At 36.0% G+C, this 16,234-nt stretch overlaps 1 protein-coding gene across 1 annotated transcript in view; it reads left to right on the forward strand.

The window, feature by feature from the left end:
- PLD5 (phospholipase D family member 5) overlaps positions 1-16,234 on the forward strand; it is a 138,415-nt gene that overhangs the window by 25,650 nt on the left and 96,531 nt on the right. Inside the window, exon 2 of the mRNA XM_066314431.1 lies at positions 14,553-14,689. Within this exon, the coding sequence (XP_066170528.1) occupies positions 14,553-14,689 (137 nt within the window). The remainder of the gene's footprint in view (positions 1-14,552; positions 14,690-16,234) is intronic.

A 16,234-nucleotide genomic window follows, 5' to 3' on the forward strand; every position in this document is an offset into this window, starting at 1 on the left:
GGCTTTCATTGCAATTGCAGTTTTTTGATAAAAAATAGTTGATAAAAAATAGTTTATCAATAGTTTTGATAAAAAATAGTAGCTACCCACAACTGTAGCTCTTGATGTCTGGCAAAGTTTCAGTGACAGAGAAAGTTTGGGAACTGTTACATGCTTTTGATACACAATGGCATTGCCCAGAGATCAGCTCTGTAGGATATAAGTGTGCATATCTCTTACAAATGCCAACAAAGATATCTATTGATTTGCATGGCTGCCAGTACTTCATTCAGTGCTGGTCAACAAAACGAAATTTTTTTTCAGTTTATGGAGCAAGGCTTTCTATTAGTGATAGAATAACTAATACTAATAATAGTGTAACTATTTTTGTGGAAATCTCTTAATTGATTAATAGGGGAGTAAATTCCTGTAATTAAAAAATAATCTCTACATAGACATTAACATGGATTATCAATCTACTGATAGTATGAGCACATGCTTGGCCTTCCATAAAACTTCTGCAGTAAGTCAGTTTTGTCTTGTTCAATTGTTGTATATTATCTCAGAAAAAAGTAAGAATAGTTTATTTTGAATGTGCTGTGGAAGAAGCACATACCTAGTGTGTTTGTACCACTGGAGAATTTATTAATATTTTTTATAAGAAGCTAGGGAACTAAGAAAAGTAAGCCTGTTGCAATTAGAGTTACATTTCCTCTATGGAGGGAATACGCATGTGAAGAATTGTGGGAATCACGGTTGTCTCAACAAGTGTGTATAGGGACACAGAGTGACACTGAGTAATCTGGAAATGTTATCAGTTTATATTATCTGAGAGTATCTGTGTGCATTGCTTAAAATTATACTTGTTAAAATATTACACATTCAGAAAACAAATATGGACCAAATTTTACTTGAACTTCATAGGTTTTTTCACCAAAATACACAGTAAACACTATATTGGTTTTTATTCATATGGAATATATTTGAGCCTTAAGCAACACATGCAAAAATTATTAGGACTAAGCTTGTTTTTGTAAGTACAGTGTGCATGCGTTATACAGCTACTGCTTTCAAGAGATAACTTAAAATGCAAATTAATATGACAGCATAAGATCTGTGTATCTCCAATTACTTCCAAAATGGTAGAAACTAGTCAGCATTTTGCTGCTTTGAGAAATTACAAAACTTCCATATTTTGAGACCTCTTTGAACATTATTTTATGAAAATTTCTGAAAGTGTAGCAAAATAAATGCAGATGTCTGTGTAAATTTTATAGAACTTAACAAAATGGCTGCTTTTTTGAGTGGGGACTTCTAATAAATTGTTGCTACTACTTCTAGATTGGGAATGAGACTTGTCACCCTAAGACTGAAATTTCATAGATAAATCTATTTACCTTTCTCTGGATGCTTTGCTGTGTTATGGCCTGGTACTGTAATGAAAACTTAAGCTGCACTTTATTTTTCAGTTTAGAAAGGGCTTGTAAGCTATTGTAAGAAAAAACTATGCCCATAACAATTTTCATCAGTTGATAGCCTGCTGTAAGAGGCTTTTGTTCCATATAATTTAGTTTTTCCTCCTAAGAAAGTATTCTCAACAAAGTTTGTTGTCAAAAAAGAAAGGGAAGGGAAAAAACACCAGCACCAGAAAGATACTGGACTTCAGAGTAGGATGAAAGATGATACTGGTTAATGGCTCTCTTTGGCATGCAGTCACTCTTTACTGGAACTCTGTCTGGTCCGTCATCATCTCTGCTGGTGAAGTGCAATTCACCTCCTCTGTTTTCAGGGACACTGAAACTTCACTGAGGGATTTGTACCACCACCATGTCAAATTGCAGTGTGGTTATTTTGTATTCAAGGTTCATCTTCATCTCTTTCACTATTTTTACTTTTTTGGGATTCTTTGCTACAGAACTGAGAATAAGAAGACAGAATTTCACTGTACTTTCATGCCATGTTTTATTTTACAGAATGATTAAAATTCCAAGTGGGCAATAATTTAAAAAATCTGTAGTAATTGCCTATTTAAAAAAAGAAAATAAAACTAGACACACATTCAGCTAGGCCAGAATGTTTCATGGTTTTCATGGAAACAGCCATGTCCCTGGATAGATGTTTTATTTTATTTTATTTTTAACCAGTCATATATTTTGGATATAATATTTAATTTCTAAGATAATTTTCCTATTGAACTGAGACTTTTGTGGTCATGGCTGCACATAAATATGTATATTCATATGCATTCTTAGTTTTCCTTCTGATTAACTTCTAAATTCATAGGTTTACTTAAACACTGTGTAATACAAAAGAGAAGTTCTTCCAGACATTTTCAAGTCAGATGTCATGATATTTGAAGGTGGGTAGCTACCTAGTAATGTGAAATGTTTTACATAACTGGGCTCTGTTTTATCTGGTTTTTAAATTACTTGGATGTAATAAACATTGAAGGACAAATCGAAAATGTAGGAAGCCAAGTTAACATTTTTTATGTCTGCCCAGTCAGTTATGATGTTAATAGATTGTCCTTATATATCTTGTTGTGGAGATTGTAATTTTTAAAAATTATTTTATTTATCCTATAAACAGACCAAGAAAATAAAAATCAGTATTTTGACTAGATAGTAGAACAATAGGCAATGAGCCCAATTCAGTAGAATACTACAGTAATATATTAAACAAAGAAAAGAGTAGGACAAAGCCTTTTCTGTAAAGGTAGCAAACGAGAAAAGCAAGGTTGTGAAATAAAACCTGACAAAATGCCGTAAATCAGGACTCCTTGATATCTCAACATACCAGAAGGCGTCTGACCTTATTAATATGGAGATAAGGCAGCACAGGAAGGGCAAACAGTGGGGAGCATTGCTGCTGATAGAAGAGGTATCTGATAATTCCAGTGAGAGGTGAAAAGTTAATCAGGGTACAGTAGTTTTCACTCTGCTCCTGTGGGAACCTGGTCACAGATCTGTCTAGAAAAATAATCTCTTTGACCCCTCAAAACTAGATCCTGCTGGTACTGATGTTTTTGTTCTCCCCTCAAGACATCCATTATCTTCTGCTGGTTCTGAAGCCTGGTGTCCATGTTGTGCAGCTATTGTCTGCACCATATGAAGGCAGAAACGTGTAAGATGGCAGAATAGAGTGGGGCTTGTTAGCTGGAATGAGACAGTGACTGTGAATTATTTTTTGCTGTTTGGTGAAGCAGGGAAAGGGGAAAGAATGAATATAGTTGAAATGGTGAAAAAAGAAAACATCCAGGAATAATTTACTTTGCCCAGTTAACTTGATTCTGTTACTTTTATCTCCTCCATCCATAATGGTGTGTGTCAACTCCACTAGAAGTAGAAAAAATACTTCTACAACAACAAGGAACTCTGAGAACACTGGAACAGATCTCACACAGAAAGAGACTGTGGTAGAGGGAAATAGAGGTCTTAAATACCTGCTGCTGTTTGTTTCTTGTCTTTATTTCTCCTGGTGCTGTTCTTTGCTTGCTTGCTTGGTATGTATTTGTGTGTGCTTATAAATTTGTTGTATTTGTAAATAATCAAATATTTGTTCATTTCTTTTGACTCAGGGAAGCTGAAGTCAATATGACAGTCTCATCTTTACTCATAATATTACATATTACTAAGCTAGTAAAGGAACTTTCAATCAAGTGGAGTTACTTAACATATACTATGAACACTGCCATTTAATTCAAATACAGAATTCTGTAGGATAAAAACCATGGTACCTAAATTACCTCTTGAGTCTTTCACAGGAAAGAAAGCATAGATCAGATACACTTAATCACTATAATTAACTAGTTTACCTTTATATCTCTGATTAGCTGCAGATCATAAGCCTCTGTTTTCCTTTATCTCTCTTTACAGTAGAATGTAATTCCTATTGTGAATGTCACATTGGTTGTGCTCTTTGTAACAATGGAATTAACTTCTTGGCCAGATGGCAGATCTATTAGTTCAACATGTACTTGCAGTGTAGTTAAAAATTCAGAATGAGCTAAAATTAAATGTTTCGCATATGAGATAATTTCTTTTCCTGAACTTGTGTGATTTATAAGAGAGTTAATAAAACTTCTTTAAGTGTATCTTGTCAGAATGAGTGAAAGCAAACTTTTTAAAAAATTTGAAATACTCTCAATTTGCTGTTTACACTTTATGAAGGAGAAACTGGCAATCTGTGGCAAATTTGTTAATATGTCCAGGTTCAGTTGCACCACCTGCCTTTGATTGTAAAATTATTGCTTCATAGGAACTTAATGTGATAATGCTGTACTTGATGGTAGATACATTCTTAGCCTGTTCCAAGTGCAGGATTAAATGCTAAAATCTCACTGAGAAGCTTTAACGTAATGTATTTTGCCTTGTCAATTTGGATAAGAAGACACATGTTCCAGGTAGAGTGATAAATTTGTAATTCTACAGAACTGCACTTGAGCTCAAATTTGTGTCTAACAGCCTTCCTGATGGAGTCTATGTGCCAGTAGCCACAACTTTTTATTTTTAGTCTTTTTTTTTGGTCTTGTCTCATTTTGAAAGTATCTGAGCAAAACAAAAGCTGTGTGCGTAAAGCTTGAGCAGACTGTACATATGATCATTTATTGTGCCAAAAATGACGTATGCAAACACTGTGAATAAAATTCCTTTATTACTTTAAAATTTTATTTACTCTTAAAGCTTTATTAGCAGCACTATAATATAAAATACTTTCAAGAAAGAGAGTTGTAGTTGAAGCTGTGCTGTCAGCAAGTCTCACATTACTTAACTGATTACATTACTAGAATTTTTTTCTACAGTTACTAACCATATAAAAGTAAATTATAGTTAATTTTTAGCATAAAAGAAGCATTGCCATTTGAAAATTAGAGTATTGGAATGTAATGTAATGTAATTGTAATGTAAATTAGTGTAAATCAGTGTATTCCTCTGTATAGAGTCTGGTCTGCCTTCATGCTACTACTTCTAACAGCCTACTGCTAATTTCTCTTTGTGGTTTAGAGACTGATTTATGTTGGATGATAATGGTCATTATTACATGTCCATTTCTGTGCATAAACATACATATTTAAGAATATATATATATATACACACACCAAAAAAATTAATAACTGTTCTGGAACAAGAATCTGCATTACAAATGCTTGTTGATTTCAGGAAACATGGTACACATGTGGCTAAGACACACAGAGATGTTTTGGTGCTTTTTGGATGCCTCAGTCATATGGAGTGATCAGTCACAGACATGCTTTCACTGATATTGTTAGACTTACTGTATTTTCTTTTAAAAGGTCCTTAGCACATAAAAAATTATTTATCATGTGCTCTGAAAATAGCTGCCCAATATTTTGCTTATCTCCTTTGTCAGGGAGCCTGAAAGTCTTTGATGTTGCAATGGTAAATACAATAGTTTGCTAGAACACTCCCTGTCCTGTCCTCTGTTCCCAAATGCTTCCTGTCCTGTATTCAGCTTGTTAAAATATTTTGAATATCTGGATATTACCATCTAAACAGATTGTCTTTAGGCTGGAACGTGCCTTAATAGTATGGCAGGGTTGTTGTTAAAATTTAAAACATTTATAGCTGTTACATATTGCTCCTTTAGGAGCCTTACCTGAAGAGCTAAAGCTGTGTTAGTTATTGCAGTCCTGCCTGGTTTGGTGCAGAATTATGCTGCCAGAACAACATGTATTAGACTGATCCAGAGGAATTGGGATTAAATCACTCTGGAATCATTGTAGCCAATGGACACTTCTGTGCTCCAGCTCATTTTTATATTCAAAACTGACCAGATGAAAATAAAAGCTGAAATAAATCCTAAAATAAAAGCATGATTTCAAGTACTTCAAATGTGGGATGTCCTCTCTTTTCTGGTGAGATGTCTTTAATTAGTCTGAAACATCTAAGAGAAAAAGTTTTGAGCATGTTTAACCAGCAAGTAAGAAAAACATACCATTTTCCTCTTCTTTTTAACTTAAAACTTTCCATTTAACTTTAGCAGAAATATAATTAATCTTTAGGTTAAAAGTTGGACATGTACAATAAACAATCCATTCCAGAATAGATTTAAGAACTTCTTGAAGCAGGGTTAGTAGAAAAATGTAATTTTGATGAGTGCAAGCAAAATATGGAAAAGAGAATATTACCGTGGACTATTTTTTTTGCCTGTTGATTTTGAAAATCAGAGAATTGTTGGCTAGAGACAGATGCAATATGACAAGTTACTGCAACTCCTTGTTTTGTGTCCATGGAAGAATCTGATTTTTAGAGATTCTGATATTTCAGTCTAATTTTTCATTAGGAGTTAAGACTGTCAACATCAAAATTAAACTGGGTGTTGAGAGAAGAAGGCCTGCAATTCAGAGTAGGGCTTTCTAACTGCTTGGTTTGCATGCTGTAGGCTCCAGAAAGATACATAAAGGATGTGAAATTTGAAAGAACATTTTTTGCTAGAAATTGGACTTCTAGTCTCTAGGCCAGTCTTTTTATCATCTGCTATATACCCCCAACCAGCTGTCCTCTGATGATTATAATTGATTTTAAATGGGCTGGTCTGCAGTATATTAATGGTTTGCATCTTCATGTAGTTCTTGATTTCGTTCCCTCTCAAAATACTGCCTTACGGGATCAAGCTCTTGATGGGAAATAATAGACCAAATGTTTCTTTGCTCAGTTATTAGTTGCTGGGTTTCACCTGTTTTCTGAAGAGTTCAGCTTTTAATTGTATTTGTGAAATAAAGTTGTACATAGATGGTCTCTTTAAAGAGATGTTATATATAAAATTAAGTGCTATAAGTGTAGGACAATTCTTTGGTGTTTGGTGTTTTTATTTTGTCCTGGTGAAGTAATGTCTGTAATGCTAGCTGCAGTAGGAGTCCTTAGAGGGTCCAGGTTTAAAGATGCACCAAAATATATTGGAATATAGAAATCTTACTCACACTGTTTTTCATACTAATGAAGTATTAATAGTCTTCTGAATTGGCTGTTCAGACCAGGTTCAGATTGTTCAATACCTTTTTTCTTTCTTTTTCTCTTTGCAGGAGACTCTAGATTTGAGTAGATGGTTATTTTTAGAGTAGACAATGGCCTTTTTTTGATGCTGCCAAATTATAAAACTGCCTTACATTATGCTGAAGACTGAGTCGATATATCATGATGAGAAGTCAGGGCCCAGTTTTGGGAAAATGGCACATGAGTACTTAAATGTATTCAGGCTTTTCACCTGTTCTCTTATGGCAGTTTTGATCGACAAATTGCATCAGTGGTTAGTTGGTTATGTGGTAGAAACCTTTTTTCTTACATACCTCATGTTCCGAATGTTAATATCTTTCTGCAGTATAGAATTTTGTGTGGAGGAGTTCCAGATAAGTAACCTCTAAAGCCTTGGATTTCTTCCAAAGTAGTTTATTGGTTTTCTATTTATAGCCATGTGCCTGTCTGTGTGTTATGTGCCTGACCTATTGGAGCAAAGGTTTGTTCAGAGAGCAGTGAAGCCAAGGCAGCTGCTTCTCTGGGTGTGTGCTCAGGGCCCCCAGCCCCCCCAAAGGCAGGATTCCTCCCACCCCTGTTCCATGAGGCTGCTGAGCCTTGGGTGTGGTGGAAGGCAAACCTTTGGATTGTCTTTCCCGTCATAGAGGCACTTATTTGTGTCTTCGTCAGCTGAGTCTACCTGCATATGGTAGATTTCTAAAATTTCTGAGATAATTATATTATATTAATCTCTATATATAAATCTAAAACAGATTCAAAAGGAGCTAGGAAGACAATGAGACTGCTGGACCATGTGTGTCTTTTTGTTTGCTTGGAAAACACATTAAAGAATGTATTATCTGGAGAATTAATTGGTGATTCTCTTGTTTCAGTGGGTAACTGTAGGACTAAATATTTACTGTTGATTTTGCTTTAAACTGTCTGCAATTCAGTCTTGAAAGGTAAACAAAATATGCCAACTTGAAGTAGAGGCTAAGGATTATTTTTGCCTTGCATGCAGTTCAGGCATTATAGCAGGAAGTCAAAATCTAAGTCAGCACAATGTAACATGATGTGACATGATCAGGTTGTTCTCTGCTATAACTCTTGATTTCTTCTGTGGGAAAATGGAACTATTTAAGAATGTAGAAAATACGCTCTGCAGCTTGGACTCATGGCGTGCCTAGTCTTGTTCTGTGTGCCTACCAGCGGGCAGTGGCATGTTTCCTATCATCTCTAGTAAAGGGCACATCCCATCTTGTTTTCTCTAGCATCTAGCACCTCTAGAGAAATTTCTCTAGCTTGTTTCTCTAGCATTTCTCTAGCATGATGAGGATGTATTTTTGAAAGCTTTGTCTAATCTCTTTTTAAACCTCTTGCTGCTGTTTGCTTTCACAGCCTCCCATGGCAACTAATCCCAGATACTTAATATCATCTTCATAAAAAAGTACTTTATCTTTTTGAATTATAACTCCTGAAGCTTCAATAAACATCCACTATTTCTGGAATTGTAGTACTTGGTGAATAATTCTGCCTTCACTATACCTGATGTTCTTGTGTAGATACCGTAGCCCTTGGCCATATTTCTTCTCTCCGAACTGCGGACTCTTACCCTTTTTTGGTCTGTCTTCCTAAAACATCTGTTCCAGCCTATTAATAATTTTGGTTATGCTTTTACCTAGTGGTTTTCAGTTCCTGTATATGTGCAACTGGTTGGTTCTACCTGCTTGTAGCTCTTTTCTCTTCCTTCGTTGAAATTTAACCTATTTTTGTTGACATACTCCCTAAAGAGCCAAGAACATTTTTAAATTTTAATCTAGTCTTCAATTTGTACTGCTCTGGTTTTGATTGAAAAGTTAATAAGCACTTCTTATTTCTACTCCATAATTTAGATTGTTAATGGAGACATGAACAAAAATTGATACAAAGCAGAATCCTCTGAATCCATTCTAAATGCAAAATCCATTCGAAAGTGTCCTCCCATTTTTTCAATGAGCTTGATTTTTCAGCTTTACACCTTTCCTGTGATAGTCTGGACATAGTTGCTGTGGTTTGTAAGAAAGTTTTTTATTAAAGATGAGAGTATACATTATTTTCAGCTTCTCCAGCAGGATAATAGGGCTTGTGACTAGGAAAGATAGAAATCAGAATTGATCAATGTGACTTTTGCATGACAAAGCTTCTTACCTTCTAGATATGTACATATTTTCTAGAGACTGAAGCTAAAATAAGTATCTTATTGTTTCCCAACTTCTACTGTCTGATCTCCATTTTTTCTTGAATACGGGTAACACTTCTGCTTTTTCCAGGCTTCTGATATATCACTCAGGCTTGTGAGTTTTTAGAGGTGAGTCCTAAGGGTTCTCTGTTAGTTTCAGCCACTATCTTATATACCCAAGGATGAAGCTAATTAGGTCCAGCCAGTTTTAAAATATTTAACTTACCTTAGCAATCTGTTCCTTATTATTTTTAAGAGGATTTTAAGTGTTGATTGGCATTAATCATACTCTCTGGGAGATTCAAGGCTGCAATGAAGATTATTAGAGTATGTGAATTCCAGATTAAGGGGAAATAGTATTTATAGTAATGTTTTTTCTTTAATAGACATATGTGACCAAGGTAATCCAGGAATGATTGCTAATTATTGAAGTGCAGTTCTTGCTATCTTTGGCAGGTGTGTTGTAGCACCTGACTCATAAACACCTCTCTAAGAGCTGTTGAACAGTTACAGGTGTTGCAGATGAGTGTTTTTGTTGTTACATTTGTGTTCATGTGTGTTGCAGGAAAGAGCAGACTAATGAAATGACCAAAGATGTGAAAGCCTGCTTCTCAGAGCCTCAGCAGTTCTGACAAGCAGATATAAATTCTGTATTCTTGTGGTGTATAGGTATTGCTTTCTTCAGTCTTTAAGCAGATATAAAAAGTGAAGAACAAGTTCAAAGCCATGACAGGTTTTCTTGTTATGTAGTCAGTTTTATCAGTAGATGCAGCATTGCAATTTCATGGCCCCTGTTTTGGGAGAGGATATTCTTGTACTGCATTGGAGGAAGAATAAATTCCTGATTAAAATCTCAGTCTCACAGAAATGCCTGTTGTTGGTGAAGAAACTGAAAGCTTCAGGAGCCAGTGAAGGGTTCTTAACAGCTTTTCAGCAATGTGAGTGCAGTAAAGATGGAGGCCTTTTTCTTGCTCTCATTCTCAATTCTGCATGGGTATCACAGGCTCTGATAAGCTTAATTGACATAGGCTGTCCTTTTTCTTAATAATAAACAACTCGGTTCTTCCCAGATTAAACTTTAGTCTGAATAGCACTGTACTGAATACTTGTGCAGCTTTTGGCATTTCTTCTCACTCTCTCCCTAGAGGGATAACAGCATGAAAAAAATCCCCATGCTTTGTTTTAGTAATGCAGTGTTTTGGTGGATTTATTTTAACTTAGGTAGTGTTTAAGCTAGGTGAGCCAGGTGAAAAAAACACATTTTAGTCACAGTACTTTTGATACTCCATGTTCCTGCAGGAGTTTCTTTCTCAATCTTCCTTAAGCCCTGAACAAATCTTTCTCTCATGCAACAGAATTTCTGGGCTTGCACATCAGTACAGTCAGGCTAGTAGGTGGTCTGGCCCTGGGCCTCTTAGCAGCCTTTAAATATGTAAAAGAGAGAATAAAATGCTCTGTTCACTGTTTTCCAAGAGTACAGGAAGGAAAACAAGAATTGTGGCAGCATAAGAGACTTAAGTTAGGCATCAGTCAGGTGCTTAGAGATGGGATGGCGTTGCCTGAAAAGACTGCAGAATCTCTTTCAACTCTAGATTTTTTGAGACAGGTTAAACAAATACCTTTTAGAATTAATATTTGTACAAATTAACTGTGTAAATGGACAGATGGGCTGTGTAAGTTTTAGAGATTCCCTCACGACCCTGTATTCTGTAACTAAGGGTCAAAGACTGAAAGGTTGATCACTGAGGCATTTACTGGAGGAAACAGAAGGGTAAGTCTGATAACTTGGAGGCATCCCAGTTGCTGAGGGGATGTGCAACAAGACAGCATCAAACAGAGAGTCTGCCCAAGCCCACCAACACACGGTCTGAAGAGCAGCCTAGCAGATCCCTTCTAGTCTGTCAATGGTGTGAGCTCTTTGATTTTGGATTCTTTCATGAAGCCTGCTCTTGCTTGCACACAGATGCACACAGAAGCATGCATGGATGGTATTATAGAACAGGGATAAGGTCTGTCCTAATCTGCTTCCATTAGGAAAAGGTTATTTGAAAATTGTCAGTGTTACGACAAAGTGCATGAAAATGAAGACTTACTACCATTGTGATAGGCTCAGAAGATTTGTTTGATGCAAGTACCTGTTTTTGTTCTTTCTTTTCTAGTATAAATATGAATTTTAATTTAAACTATTTCCAAACATTATTTTGTAATATAATATATAGATTTATAATTTTTTTATTTATATATAATGTAATATATAGATTTAAAAGCAATGGAAAGCGTAAAACCCACCACTCAGCAGGAGTCAGTTCAACATGAACTGTGAAACTTTTTGAAATCCTCCTTACTCTCTTTAATTCTCTTTTACTGGTCTTTACTTGACCCTTCAGACCTGTGGCTGAAAATGTGGAGTTAGGAGAATCACAAACTTAGAATTTTTGATTATTTTATTTACTACTTTGTACTTTCCTTAGTTCAAAGAAAAACTATGTAGTCACAGGGTGAGTTTTGAATGTTGATTTAAAAGGTTCCCTATGCTATTTGTAACCATGCTGGTTAAGCTGGTACTTAAGAAAAAGTGAGATAATTAATCCATTATAGTTGTCAAAGACAACTGCTTAATATAAAGGATCTGTAAAATAAGAGCAGTAAGATAGGTTTGTGTGCTTCTGTCCTTATTTTAATGCTGGTAGAATAGCAGTGGTCTTACTAATGGTACTAAGTTTGTGCTGCTTACAGTGAACAGTAATCACAAACTGCAGAGCTTGACAAGCTGTATACATGAAAAAACGGGGATTTAAAATTCATACAATTTTCAGCTACAACACAGAAGACAAGAAACCTTGAATATGTTCCCCAAAATTATGTGGAATGCAAATTAATTCTAGATTAGGAGGATCCACTCAGAATTATTTTGACCTCCCCTTTCCATATTGCTTTAACATGAGCACCTAGAAATTGCTGGAAATTGCATAAGATTTCCTGGTATTTAATCATCTGTTGCAGCTGCCTTTTTTCCCCCACACCCCCTCCTCCTTGTGGTACCATACTGTTATTGGTACACTGTAGATTTTATATGGATTTGGCCTTCAAGCTTTAAGCAAGTTGAGAGGTTTCCTGAGGTGCATTTATGCCTTACAACACTCTGGCCACCTTTTAGTAAATCATCTCCTGCTGTCTCCGTGTGTACTGGCCCAGCCTCAAAGGCTGATGTGTTCTCTGCTGATCCAGTGATCCCACTGCTCTCTGAAGTTGTTGTGCAGTTGCATGGCAGCATAACAAGATCGGAGTTACTCCCTGGAGCAATAGCTTGAAGTCTTTCCCACAGTGTGGCAGCTAGGATGCTTGTGCTCCAAATGTATCCAGAGTAAGGCAAAACTAGTCCTAGTGTGTAGTGTGGCAGCAGTTAGCCTGATATGGGAGAAAAAAGAGCATTATTATTGTGAGCCCTGCTGGGTCATGTCCCCTGCTCCTAGGGACTAGAAAATGAGCCCAAGCTCTTTTTGGTTCGCTGTTAATGGGAGTAGCTTTGCTGTCTTGCTGCCATGGTGATAAATTCAGTGCGTGGAGGAGCCAGCTTCAAAGAGTTTCTGCAAATACACTTGCAATACTGCAAAAAACTGCATGAGACAGTGGTTATCTTAACAGCAGTCTGATGTGTCCTGATGAAGAAATGGCATAGAGCAGTGCCCCAGACCTGAATACCTACTTTTCTTTGGAACTTCTTAGTTTTTCTTGCCAGTAGTATGAGGCAATGAGACAATGTTTAACAATGTTCTCCTGTGTCCCACTTGTGCATCCTGAATTCTGGACACCCAGGTGCTGTCATTTGCAAATTTTTCCAAATGTTGCCACTATAGAAGAAGGAAAAAAAATTTCCAAATTTTTTTATTTCGTAAGTTGGCTTTTTTATGGCTGAAGAACCTTTTGTTATGCTGTAGTCTTGTAAGATTTTAGTTAATATATTAGAAATACATATATTAATTTTAAACATATATTTGAAATGTAGAAAAGTGTCTAATATGCATTATATTTAAAATATGCATATAACTGGAACCACGCATTCGGTGGTTACTGTTAAAGGATAGTTTTGTCACTAAATCTCAGATGAGTTGTTCCTGGTGTCTGAAGATGTTGTTTGCTGTATTTTGTGTTTTCACAGACTGAAATAAAATGGTTATATCTGATTTATTATGATATTAAACATGAGCATGTTTCTCCTGAGGAGTGCACTAGCTGGGAAGTATTGGAAGTTTTTTTCATTAAAAAAAAAAAGACAGTTTCTTTAGGTGTATGGGAAAATGTTCTTATTACTCTGAAACTTATTGTCTCTTAAACAAAATATCAGGAACAATGGAAATACTATGAAATTGGTTATCAGCTGCAAGCGTGATGTTTCCTTTCCCTTACAATGTTCATGCTTTTCCCACGTTTTGGTTTTTTTTTCCCTTTGTGAGGCCTCTCCCTCCAATTGACATTTTAATTATGGGGTAATAATGAAAATTAAGAAAGTAAGTAGTTGATATTTTTATATATGGGTGTGGTCTTGTTTAAATTTACTTCAGTAGAAAAATGCTCAGTATAACTGAACAGAAACAGTTTGGCTTCAGAATAGAATATGCTTTATGTTTATGCAGCTATGTAAATTACATATCAAGAGACTATCTTTAGGAGGTGTCACATTTATTTAGGGTGCTACCAGGTGCATCTGATTTATTACTGCAAGATTTCATAAGGTAGTGTTATGCCATGTTTTAATATTTCATCTGAGAGGTGGAGGGCATTACCTGTCATGCTGACCAACAGTCTCCCATTGTTTCCTCAAATCCCATCTATCATCTGTGAATTTGTTTTCATTATATTATAAATACTGTGGGGCAAGGACTTCCCAAAGTGTCTGAGTGGCTGTGACAATCATAGTGACAATGTCAGGTACTTTTTGTAGCAATAGAAAAAAATATTTTGCTCTTCATATTTCTTGCAATGGAATGTTTTATTTGAGCCCAACACAACAAAACTTCTAAGTGCCATCTCAAGTGTGTATTTTACCTGTGAGGCGCAATCAGAAAATATGTAGTTAATGTAGGAGTCATTATTTTAAAGCATAATGCTTTCCTTGTGGTGCAAACAGAAAGCAGTTTAAATTATGAATATTATTTATGACATGAATTATTTAACAGTGTTGGAGAGATTTAAAATACACCTCAAGGTGATACATGAAGGACAGTTTTGAGACTGTTTTCATCCTGAGGTGTGTTTCATGTTGACAGCTATGGCAGTAAGATCTTCAAAGAAATTTAGATCTTATATAAAAGTTTTAGAGTCTCAAGTCGTTGACTACAATGTGCTCATGCCATTAAAACTTTTTTAATCTTAATCTCTTTCAGTCGCAGCAAAGATGCATTGTGATCTTTGCACTGGTATGCTGCTTTGCAATTCTGGTTGCACTGATATTTTCGGCAGTGGATATTATGGGAGAAGATGAGGATGGACTATCAGAAAAGAACTGTCAAAATAACTGTCGGTAAGAGGTAACAAAAAAAACTTCTCTTTTGGGGTGGAAAGGAATGTATGTGTGTTATATAAGGGCATGAAGTAACTGCCATGGTCCTATGGTGTTATTGGGAAAAGTAGCTAACAGAGGAAGAAATGGTTTCTCATTTCGAATTTCTGGTTTTGGAGGTTAGTTTAACAGAGTAAAGCACACTTTTTGAAGTTATTTTTGGTGGTGTGTTTTTAGCAAGACCCTGGTATTAGATCAATTATCTTGTAATCCTGAGCCAAAGCCGATGAAGTTTCAGTAATTGAGTACTGAGGTGGATCACACAGTTCCCAATTCTTTCATGTCTATTTCTCATCAAGACCACGTCTTTCTTTCTCCAGAAAGGTCACTGATGCCTTTTGACCTAAGATTGCTGTCCCTTCTGTGTAGGGTGAGCTTTTCTATTTCCTGTTTGATGCATTCCTGTTATAGACACAGGGGCTTACTTATGAACTGTGAAGGAAATTAGTGATATGGTCAGAAAGATGAGCATTGACAGTTGAATTAAGATTTGCCTCAGACACTTGCCATGGTTGTGTATATCTCTTAACTTTTGGTTCTGTTAGTTTTAAGTAGGTGATTATTTTTGAGCCTTTCATTTCCAGACTGTGAATCTCATTTTTCTGCTCCTCACCATCAGCTTCCTCCATGAATCTGCTCATTAGTGATGAGCAATGCTTTTCCTGGGTCATATTGTCCCAGGTCCTCTTCTGTCCACCAAGCTGACTTAAAAATCATTTGTAGAATTCATTCCCAGTTGTATTCTGTTTGGGTTTTTATCAAGACTTCTAATTTTATACAGAGCACTCTCCCTGATCCACTGTGTGAAAAAAAAAATCATTGTTAAATAATTTCAGAGAAATCCATTCTAATCTGATCATGGAATTGCTGGAGTGACTGGGCATCCTCCAGTTCATAACCTCACTCAGAACAGAGTCAGCTACAGCAGGTTGCTCAGGCATGTGCAGAGTCATGCTCTGTGTAGCTCTAAGGATAGACTCCACAGCCTTTCTGGACAGCCTGTTCCACTGAGCAAAACCTACCAAGCTACCAATGGCTAGGTGTACAGGGGGTAGAAGCTAACTGCCATTTGCATTTTAGAATAATTTAATGAAAGATTAATGTTTCTTTGAGCCTTTGATCCTTATTTCTGCTATTCTTTGTTCATTTTGTGTGAAAGCTCTTTTGGGACAGTGCCTTTTATGCTGCACCTGTCACACTGCAGACAGCACTAATTCAGAATCTAGGAAAAAAACAAGATGATTTTTCAATTATAATGGTTTTTTATAATATTGTTTGCATGCTGTTTAAGAAACAACAACAACAACAACAAAAACCACACAAAAAACCCAAACAAAACCAAACAAAAAAACCAAAACCAAACAAAAACCAAAACCAAAAAAAGCCCCCAAAAAGCCCCCAAAACCACAAGAGGATTCTTTAATTCTGTATCTCCTTTCAAATGGAATATACTTGCAGCATCAGGTAGCTTTCTCCTGAAATTACTGTCCTTCTGGTACTACTTCC

This window comes from Sylvia atricapilla, chromosome 3 (assembly GCF_009819655.1).
Source record: "Sylvia atricapilla isolate bSylAtr1 chromosome 3, bSylAtr1.pri, whole genome shotgun sequence".
Taxonomy (NCBI): Eukaryota; Metazoa; Chordata; class Aves; order Passeriformes; family Sylviidae; genus Sylvia; species Sylvia atricapilla.